General features: G+C 53.4%; 1 protein-coding gene across 1 annotated transcript in view; it reads left to right on the top strand.

Moving 5' to 3' along the window:
• Window positions 1-8,327, top strand: part of SH2D6 (SH2 domain containing 6) — a 29,893-nt gene extending 21,566 nt beyond the window's left edge. Inside the window, 3 exon segments of the mRNA XM_008577750.1 lie at window positions 5,846-5,964; window positions 7,941-8,068; window positions 8,137-8,327. Of these exon segments, the coding sequence (XP_008575972.1) occupies window positions 5,846-5,964; window positions 7,941-8,068; window positions 8,137-8,327 (438 nt within the window).
• Window positions 8,328-10,747: the final 2,420 nt, after the last annotated feature.

Below are 10,747 nucleotides of genomic sequence, written 5' to 3'. Positions count from 1 at the left end.
CTCCCCTGGGGCCCCCGGTTCTGCCTCCCGACCCACTCGGGCTCTGGCTCCGGCGGGGCAGGGAGGCGCCGGATCCCACCGAGGCCCGGGCGGGAGCGCGGGAGCCCCGGAGAGCTGGGGGGGTGGGGGGAGCGGCCACCAGGACAATGTGAAATGCCAGTGCCAGGCTGCGGGGGAGGGCGGCGGCCGGGCTGCGCTGTAGGGCGTTGACGGTCGCCTTCGTCACTGCTGGCTCTGGCAGATTAGCTTCTCAGAACCTTAATTCCTCGTGTGTGACAGAGGGGAAGATAATTGTCCCTACGTAACTGTCCTCCAGTTAGGAGGCTTAAGTGATGTGTTCCACGTAAGAGGGTGCCTGGGGGCGGCACTCAAGCTCTTCTCTCCCAAACAAACCTACTGTGAATTCGGGTCAGTCAGCTGCCACTGTCAAAGCCGCGGCAGCTGGCACAGGGCAGGCGCGGGTGGACACTGTGTGTGTGTGAGGAGAGGATTAGGTGCTGGGGGCCTCTAGCAGAAGCAGGGCAGGAGACCCCAAGGCCCTCCCTCAGCGGGGTTAGCCCAACCCTGGGACAGAGTGGCCTCCAGGTCTTCTTCAGCCTCACCCAGGCAGCAACTCAAGGGCTGTGGAGGTTGGGGAGCTCAGCGCCTTCGGATGGGCCTCAGGGCATTGTCCAACCCCTGCATCCCCGTGGGTTTTGCAGGTGCAGCTTCCCTGGAGGGGCTGTCTGCTCTGTGGTCGCAAAGACCTCGGGGCCTGTTTTTACTGAGCCCTGAAGCCATGAGGACTGTGGTGGGGAAGTAGAGGCCACAGCCCACAGCTCTTGAGCTAATGGCCTAACAGCGACTCTCTGCTTTGTCCTAGCTGGGGGACAAAGTTCAAGGAGCTAGAATCCTTTTCTTCCCTCCCAGGGGAAAAAGAAAGGAAGAGCAGTTCAGGCAGAGGGAACAGTTTGTAATTAGGGCCCTTGAGGGCAAAAATGCATGGCCTGAGGAGCAGCTGTGCGTGCCTCCTGTCTTGTCAGCTTGCAGGTCTGCACCTAGATGCTCCTTCCCAGGGCACCTCCCCCTCCCCCAGCCTGGGCGCGGGTACTTAGGGGCACCCCCTAGCAATTGCCTTTTCATTCCCAGGACCAGATACTAGTGCCCACAATTGTGTGTTCAGGGCCTGGAATACAGTAGGTGGCAGATATCTGTTGACATTCACCAAATAGGTCAAGTCTATCCTGGGTTCCTCTACAGCTGAACATTCCTTTATCAGAGCTTCCTTTAAAAGTCCAACCTACTGCTGTCCAATAGAACTTTCTATGCTGATAGAAACATTCTATATCTACATTGTCCAGTACAGTAGCCACCAGCCACAAGAGGTTATTGAGTGCTTGAAATGTGACTAGTGTAACTGAGGAGCTGAATTGTTAATTAATAATTTTATTTTTAAGGGTTGGCCCATTAGCTCAGTTGGTTAGAGCACAACCTTGTAACACCAAGATTAGGGTTTCGGATCCCCATACCAGCTGGCTGCCCCCCAAAATTTTTTTTACATTTTTAATGAATATAAATTTAATTAGCCACATATGCCTAGTGGCCTTCATACTGTTCCAAGTCGCCTGCCTTCCCAAGCGTGAAGAGCAGCAGTGAGAGAGAGCTGGAGAAGCTGGCAGAGTCTAGATCTGGAGAAGCCTGGAGACTTCCGTAAGGAGTGTGGGCACTGGGGAGCCACTGAGGTTCTAAGCAGGGGTAGGATGCAAGAGCGATGGCTTTTAAGGACCACCCTTCTAGTTACGCAGCTCTGCGTGGGTTGGAGGGGGCAGCACTGAGGCAGGGAGAACAGTTGAGGCTGCAGGTATTCCCAGGATTCAGGCGAGAGACGATGCCCCTTGATTTTTCACTATGCCGGTATCCCTCCAAGCACCCCATCCCCATTTCCTCCCCCACAGCAGGCCAGATTCTAGAAAATTCTAGGCAGGGTCACCAGCTGGGGATCAAATCTTTGAGAAATGCCATTTGGCGAAGAAGCGCATGTATTGCAGACAGTGATCTGCTGTCTCTGTGGCCGTGGCTGGAGAGGGGAGTGAGGAAACGAGCAGAGCAGCCGGGAAGGGCAGGGAAGCCGCGGCTACAGTCCTAGGAAGAACTGGGCCTGCTGGGGCTCAGAGTGTGGTCTAAGCAACCGTTTGGTGGGTTTCAGCTTTAGTTTCTGAAGAGGCAGCCTGACCTTGGGCAGAAGGACCTGAGCGGGATTCCGGCTGCATGACTCACTTCCTGTGTAACCTTAACCTTGGTCTCTTCACCATTTTTTTTTTTTGGCAGCTGGCCAGTATGGGGATCTGAACCCTTGACCTTATTGTTATCAGCACCATGCTCTTCCAAGTGATTCTTCACTTTTAAAACAGGGCTAATAATACCTATGTCTTAGGGTTGTTGTGACAGTGAGAAATGACGTACGTATATGACATATACTTAGCCTAACCCAGAGCGTGATATCTAGTGGGAGCAAAATGCTTGGAACCTAATGACAATCATAACTGAATAGGCAAAGCTTGTTCTGGTCACCTGTGTTCTCCATTTTCAGGGACTGTCCCCTGACTTAGGCTTCTTCAACACACACACACACACACACACACACACACACACACACACACGAAATCTTTAGGCATTGTAGGTACTGTAATAATTATTGTTTTGTCTGCCCACCTGGCTTTCCCGTCCCCCTTCTCCTGATAACACAGTCCACTTGCCCCACTATAGGACAAGGCATGTGACCTCGGTCTGCCTAGGACCAAACAGGGCCCATCAAAACCTTCTTGAGATGGCTATATTGATGTAGTTAGAGAGAAGCCCTCTTTCCAAACTTCAGTTTGAGGGGCAAATGGCCACTTTTTCTGTCACATGGATAGAGCCTGTCTGCAGAAGCCAAGCAAATACAAAGAGAAAGAGTCTTGGAGAAGTTGGGTTCTGTCCCAAGATCCAGGTTTTTGCCTTAGTGCCCCTCCCAGCCGTGTTAGCTAGAAATGTCCTTTTTGGGTGAAGCTAGGGGGAGTGTGGCTTCTCATCTTTGTAGAGAAGACTCCTGCTTGGTATGGACACTTGTGTTCTTGAAGTTCAGGGAGGTCAGGGGATTTGTCTGAAGTACAAAGTAGTTAGTGGCACAACCAGAATTCAGACTTGTCTGGCTGGCTCTGGATCTACCATAAACTATGCCACACATTCCAGTTGTTCATTCACAAATATTTACTGAGTGCTTTCTCTGTGCCAGGCACCAAACTACCATCTCGTTCCTCTTCCACACCTGCTGAAAGACTTCCCCTCCACCCACCACACCTTCACTCCCAGTATCTAAGAGCCCTTGAATCAAGCGACATGAAAAACAGCCCTTCTCCACCATGATAGAGCTGGCACACCCTCTGTCTTTCCAGGGTCAATACTCTCAGAATCCTCAAGTTCCAGGGATGCAAGAGGGATAAGTCGCTTCCTGCCCAACCACCCACCCACCTACCCACCTACCTATCCACCTACTTACCCACCCACCNCTCAACTACATACCTACCCACCCACCTACCTACCCACCTACCTACCTAACCAACTACATACCTACCCACCTACCTATCCACCTACCTACCTACCCAACTACATACCTACCCACCTACCTATCCACCTACTTACCCACCCACCTACCTACCCATCTACCTATCCACCTACTTACCCACCCACCTACCTACCCATCTACCTATCTACTTACTTACCCACCCACCTACCTACCCATCTACTTATCCACCTACTTACCCACCCACCTACCTACCCATCTACCTATCCACCTACTTACCCACCCACCTACCTATCCACCTACCTACCTATCCACCTACTTACCCACCCACCTACCTATCCACCTACCTACCTATCCACCTACTTACCCACCCACCTACCTATCCACCTACCTACCTATCCACCTACTTACCCACCCACCTACCTATCCACCTACCTACCTATCCACCTACTTACCCACCCACCTACCTATCCACCTACCTACCTATCCACCTACTTACCCACCCACCTACCTACCTACCCAACTACATACCTTCCCACCTACCTACTTACCCACCTACCTACCTACCCAACTACATACCTACCCACCTACCTACTTACACCTACCCACCTACCTACCTACACACCTACCTACCTACCTGCTTACTGCAGTTTTGCTCAGCACGGAGTAAATCCTAGCCCTGGCCCAAGAACCCCTGGCCGAGTTCCTGCCTGCACACCACTCTGAGCGACCGTGATCCTACTGACCTTATGGCTGCACTGAGCATTCATGGGGATACTGAAGTCATTTGGGGGTTTTTTTTCCTGCTGCTTTTGTTTTTTTGTTTTTGTTTTTGTTTTTGTTTTTCAAAGATGACTGGTAAGGGGATCCTAACCCTCGGCTTGGTGGTATCAGCACCACGCTCACCCAGTGAGCTACCCGGCCATCCCTATATGGGATCTGAACCTGTGGCCTTGGTGTTATCAGCACCGCACTCTCCCGAGTGAGCCACGGGCCGGGCCCCTCTGCTGCTTTTGTTTTATTTTTTTCCTTTTTTTTGATGGCTTGCCAGTACAGGGATCGAACCCTGGACCTCGATTTTATTGGCACCACACTCTAACCAACTGAGCTAAGTGGACAACCCCTGGGGTCATTTTAAAGGTGCTTTTGATCTAAATTTTCTTGGATGTTCCCTTTCCTTACTTTGCAAATCAGGTTGAAGAGAGAGAGTGGTGGTGGGAGCAGAAGGATGTCAGGACACTGGTTTCCATACCTGGTCCTCAGAACACCGATGGAGCATGGTGATGACATCACCGTGTCATCATCAGTGACAAAAAAAAAAAAAACACACAACCCATGGTGTGAGCTTTTCCTGAAGCAAAATTATTCCATTTAAAGGGGCATCCTTTAAACTGAAATCAAATTTCTCTTTTTTTGGTGTTCACATATACTTTCTTTCAGGTCACTTGATTTTGCGGGGCCTCAGTTTCCTCATCTTTAAAATGGGGTGAGAGGGGCAGCGTGACCTTGGCCTAGATGACCCCTAAGGGCCTTTCCAACTCTCTCACAGCCCAGCCGCCTTCCCCACCTCACTCCTATCCTCCCCGCCCCTCCTTCCCCTCACCCCCCAGCCCCTCCCTGCTCAGCCCCACAAGGTTTGTCCTCCTCTGTGCCTCTGGGGAGACGTGCCCCTCTGCAAAGCACTCTCGATTGAAGATAACCCAGGAGACACAGCTTTTAAAAGGCAAACGTGGGTTTCAGATTGCTGAAATGTTTGTCCTGAGATAATCAGTGGGCTGGCCCAGCCCCCACAGGGGACTGGAAGTCAGAAGGACAGAAGGTGAGAGATAAGGAGCAACAGGAGGCAGGTGCTGAGGTGGGGGCTGGGTGGGAGAGAGCACAGAAAGCAATGGAAGTTCTGGCCAAAGAATAGCATCATGGACTCCCGGAGCGCCTGAGCTGGGGAGCCCCTGAGCTGGGGAGTGCCTGAGCTGGGAGCCCCTGAGCTGGGGAGCGCCTGAGCTGGGAGCCCCTGAGCTGGGGAGCCCCTGAGCTGGGGAGCCCCTGCACCACCTTGTACTGTCTCCTCATGTCATAGGTGAGGAAATTGAAGCCCAAGCCGGGGCCAGGGCGTGGGGGGAGTCTGAATGGATGGGTCGGGGGAAGTACGTTTTTCCTCTACCTTAGCAGGGGGCAAGGCCTGGTGATGGAAAGGAATTGAGGGAGAGAGATGTGGAAACTGAGGCCAGAGCACTGAGTGAGAACTGACCCAAGACCAAGTAAGAACAGAGGGCGCCCCATGAACCCTGCGTTCCTGCACCCCAGCTCACTCTTGCTCGAGACCCTCCTCGGGTCTCCGTTCCTTTGCCCCGTAGCCCTCAGCTCTGCTCTCAGGACATCCCAGACAGCAGCCCTGAAGCCGGCAAGAGAGCACTGGGCGGAGAGTGAGGCAGGCTGAGGGGTGCCCTCCAGGGGTCGTGCCACCTTGAGGGTGCCCACGAGACTCAACAACCCCCGGTGAGAAGCTCCAGGAAGAGGGACAGAGAAGGGGAATTGTCGTTGCATTTACACGTGGAACAGACTCTTCTGCATGCACATACACTTTTGCACCCCAAGAGGATCCAGGCATAGAGGGTGTGCAAGGTAGGGCATCTATAAATCCTAAACACTGGAGCTGGGTCCCAGGGAGAACAACAGAACTGAGTGTCCCTCCTGTCACATTCAGCCCAGAGATGCAACAGTAATAACTGTTGTTAATAACAGTAATAACTGGCCACATGGAGGTCTCCCTGATACACTTCCTGCTCACATCTGAAGCACCTATGGCTGTTGGTGGAGGCCCATTTTTAAAGCGGTGATGTCATGGGCCAGAGAGAAACCAGCCCCAAACTTCCCAGATCTACCTCGGAGATGCCTACCAACATTAGCACGGCTTCCAGCAGAGAGACCTCGGGCAGGCTGGGTGATCTCCCAGGGCCCTTGGCTGTGCCTGCCCTTGATAACACAGACCATCTGCTGCCTAGGGAGCTGGGAGCTGGGGCAGCGGGGTGACTTGGAAATGGAGGGGCCAAGGAGCCCCAGACTTGCCTGCTTGTCCTTGCCACTCTCTCCCTGAGAACAAGAGGCTCTCCTGGGAGCCTCCTGCCCAATTCCCAGGGCCTGGAAGCCAGCCCTGCAGCTGACGCAAGGCCAGGGGTGGCTGAGCTCAGCCTGTCCCCAGCACCCCGCCCACCCTTGCAAACATAGCCGTTCACCTCCTCTGCCTCGGTCCTCCTAGATCTCCAGCTACATTCCTTCTGGAAGCAGAGCAGGGCCACCTAAGGATGTGGAGGCAGGCCCTGCTTGGGGACTGGGGTGGCAATGAGTGTTTCTGAGTTATCCCCACTCTCCTGCATGGGCGGCATGAGAGAAGTGCTGGGACTTGAGCCCCACCCCCAGGGGACCTATCTAGTGGAAATGGAGGGCCTAGGCACCCCTGAGGCTCTGACACTTGGGTTCTGTCCATGCCAGCCCTCTTCCTCTTCTGGGAGAGGTCAGGTGGCCACTGGCAAGTCTCCAGACCCTCTTATCTGATTAGGAGGGTGGACTCTGCTCCATTTGCACTCCCCTGTCATTGTTGGTGCCCGGGTCCAAGGTAGAAACACCTGGGCCCGACCATCCATGGAGGACCCTCTACATGTCATCATCTCAGGACCAGGATTCATTCAGCATCTGTTTACTAGGAGCTCAATAATAATAATGTGACATCTAATAACAACATGACACATAGCACATGTGTGCTGCATCTTACAAATTGCCCTACTAATTAATTAGTGCTTCAAAGGATCCTAGTGACAACACTGTGATGCTGCAAGGCCTAGATGGAGAAGCTGAGGCCCAGGAAGTTGAAGTGGCAGAACCAGGAGTCACACCCACAGGGGCTTCCCAAATCCTCATGTGACCTTGGTCCTGTCCCCCAAGCATGCACTGAGCAGGAAGCAGCCAGCAATGGGCGTGCCTGTCACTGGAGAGCCAGCTGAGACAGAGGAGCAGAGAGGAGCATTTCTCCTAGGCTGTGGGAGTGGATGGAGGAGGCTGACAGCCCAGGGCCTGTGGATTTGGGATAGAGACATGTTGAGGGCCACACCTGTTTGGGAGGAACTGGAGACATAGCCGGGAGCACTGGGATCTGTGGGAAGGATACCAGGAGTACCGGAGTCGCTCACTCAGACCAAGGCCCGTTGGTCATGCTGAGCTTGGGCTGGCACCAACGGGATTGGGGCTGCTGCCTGGGAGCCAATGCCGGCTTCAGGATCGGCCCCTCCAGTTCTGGCCCAGGACCAGTGGCAGTGGCCATTGCTGACTTCCCTGCTGACATCAGGGTTGCATGAGGACTTCCTGGTCTGCCCTGTTCTACCCGTGGCCTGCCCTTTCTCCCCAGCCATGCCCAACCCTCTCTGAGTGGCCACACACCCACCTCCCCGACCCCTCGCCCACCCTTCCAGCAGCTCTTGCAGCTGATGGAACTGCTGAGGCTGGTGAGGGCAGGCTGCGCAGGCTGGTGGGCAGGTGAGGACAAAGAGCCCTTTGCTACAGGGCTCATCTGGTGCTGACTGCACCCACCCTCCTGTATTCAGGCTCTCAGGCCTGCCAGGGAGTCCCATGGTGGAGCTGGAGGCTCATTGAAAAGACAGTCATTGAGACGTCCCAGTTCCAGGGTCCACGCCAAGACCTCCTTTTACTCTCCTATGCTGTCACCTATGCCTTGTGGTCAGAGAAGAGGGATCTAAAAGAGAAAGCTCAGCTCCTGGCTCTGCCCCAATCTTGAACCAACCCTTTGAACCACTTGGGTCACTTTTTGGGGTACCTCCTTTTACTCTCCTATGCTGTCACCTATGCCTTGTGGTCAGAGAAGAGGGATCTAAAAAGAAAGCTCAGCTCCTGGCTCTGCCCCAATCTTGAACCAACCCTTTGAACCACTTGGGTCACTTTTTGGGGGGTGGGGGAGGGCTGGCTGGTGTGGGGATCTGAACCCTTGACCTTGATGTTATCAGCACCACACTCTACCAACTGAGCTAACTGTCCGGCCCCTTGAGTCACTTTTAAGTTTGCATTCTATGGATGTGTTATTAGATGTTACGGCGACATGTCTTAAATTAAAAAGGTACAGAAGAGAATAATACAGAGAAAAACGAGTCTCTGTCCCCCACCAGTCCCTCAGCTGCCTTGTGTTCCTCCCCAGAGGCAAGCAGTGTTACCAGTCTCTTGTGTATCTTTCCAGAGATAAGCTAGATTAACCACAGGATTTTTGATTATCTGGGCTCCCATAGGAAGGTCACATTTTGCTTAACTCTCATGCTTGGAATGAGGAAGGACAAACTCCACTGCTTTGGACATTCCTTGAGAATGGACAGGAAATGACCAGAAATAAACTCTTCCCACCCCAGGCCCACGTTCCAGTTCTCTCTCCCCTTCATGTCCCTCTGTCCACCTGTGACTCCACTGGATGGCCAAGGCGGAAGTGAAGGACAGATGGCACTGGCCTTGTTTCTTAGACAGGGAAGCTGAGGAGCCAGAATGTTAAGGAGACCCAAGGTCACAGGGTTAGCTGGGGCACCCTCAGTTTTTCCATACCATCTCCCCACCTCCCTAATACTTTCTCTTAGGGCTGGCTGGTTAACTCAGTTGGTTAGAGCACAGCCTTATAATCCCAAGGTCACAGGTTCAAATCCCTGTACCTGTCAGCTACCCCCCCAAAAAAGACCTAATATTTTCTTTTTGCTTTGTAAATGACCTCCAGTTCTTAAATATCTCACCACAATGTGTCTATGGATAACTCGATGACAGGGTCAAGGACTCTTCTTCTGTCGTCACCCTCTGCAAACTGGACTCTGACCTGGGTCCCTGAGTGGCCCCTCAGCAGTGGTCAATGATGCTGGCCAAATCCAAGTGGGAGAGGGAGAGGGTCTGTCGTTTTGCTAGGGGCCCCCCAAGACCCTGGGCTCCTACCTGGACATGTGCACATCCCTGCCCACCAAATTCACTCCCCCACAGCCGCATGCCCCATTAATTCTCTTCTGGGCAGCTAGCTCCATTAATGTCCCTGCTTAGAAGGCCAAGGCTGTGGGTTGGCTCCCCAGGGGTGGGATCGCCCTGTGGTGAAACATTCTGTTCTTTGCCTGTGAACTGAACAGAGTTTTGCAAATCACAACTGGATGACAAAAAAAGACTGTCCCCCCGTGAAATGCCGAGTGCACAGTTCTCTAGCTGTGATCCTCTCCTCCTCTCTCTATTCCTCCACCCCCACCTCCCATGTCTGTGATCCCTGGGATTTTTCCGGGGTTAGTCCTCATCTGTCCTCCCACTCTGTCTTTGCCGTGAAAGCTAACTTCAATAAAGCAGGTCTCTAAGTCACAGAGTGCCCAGAAGGATTAGGCTCTCTGGAGACAGGATCGTAGGAGGGACATTGGCTTCAGAGGGCTTGAGCTGTGACTGATTAGTGATGCAGTAAGAACAAGGGGGAGACTTTTTATTTCTTTCAGAGAGCAGAAAGTAGCTGCCATGGCTATGTTATGAATTCAGGCTCAGTACTAGAGTGGGGTGAGGAACCCTGGGGACGAGGGGCTGACAGAGAGGCCGTGAGCCAGAGCAGCTGCTGACTTGAGAGGGTCAGAAGGCCATGCTGCTGCTAGAGGGAGAAGAGCAGGTGGAATCAGACAGGGGGATTCCTGACCATGGCGAAGAGTGAGGGAATGGAGCAGGTGTGGCAGGTCAAGGTCACAGAGAAGGAATCCAGAGGCTCCCCTTGGGTGTTCTGCAGCACCCAAAAATCAGTGTACTCACAAAAGAACTCATCTGCTCTGACAACTGCTCCCCTTCCTGCTTCCTCATTCTGTCCAGGGTGTCACCATCCTGATGGGCCAGGATCTCACATGTCACTCACCAGGCCCCCCAGGGACCAAAGCTCCATTGTGAGATCTCGGATCCCACCTGCCTGCCTAGAATGCCATCCATGCTCTCCTGCCAAGCTCTGCTCCCCGCCACCCCCCTCTGCCTTGTTCCCACCTGATTTCCAGCACAGGTGGCCGTGTGAGGTCAGGGTAAGCCTACTTGGGGAAAGGGGAGTGACTGCTGCGTTAAATTGGATGGAATTTGTTGCTCAAACACTGACCATTAAAAATGGCAGCCTTGGGGGCTGGCCCGTGGCTCACTCGGGAGAGTGCGGTGCTGATAACACCAAGGCCCCGG

This window comes from Galeopterus variegatus, unplaced genomic scaffold (assembly GCF_000696425.1).
Source record: "Galeopterus variegatus unplaced genomic scaffold, G_variegatus-3.0.2 Scaffold1571, whole genome shotgun sequence".
NCBI lineage: Eukaryota > Metazoa > Chordata > Mammalia > Dermoptera > Cynocephalidae > Galeopterus > Galeopterus variegatus.
The sequence above is the reverse complement of the archived record's forward strand: the minus strand, read 5'-3'. Positions and strand labels throughout refer to the sequence as shown.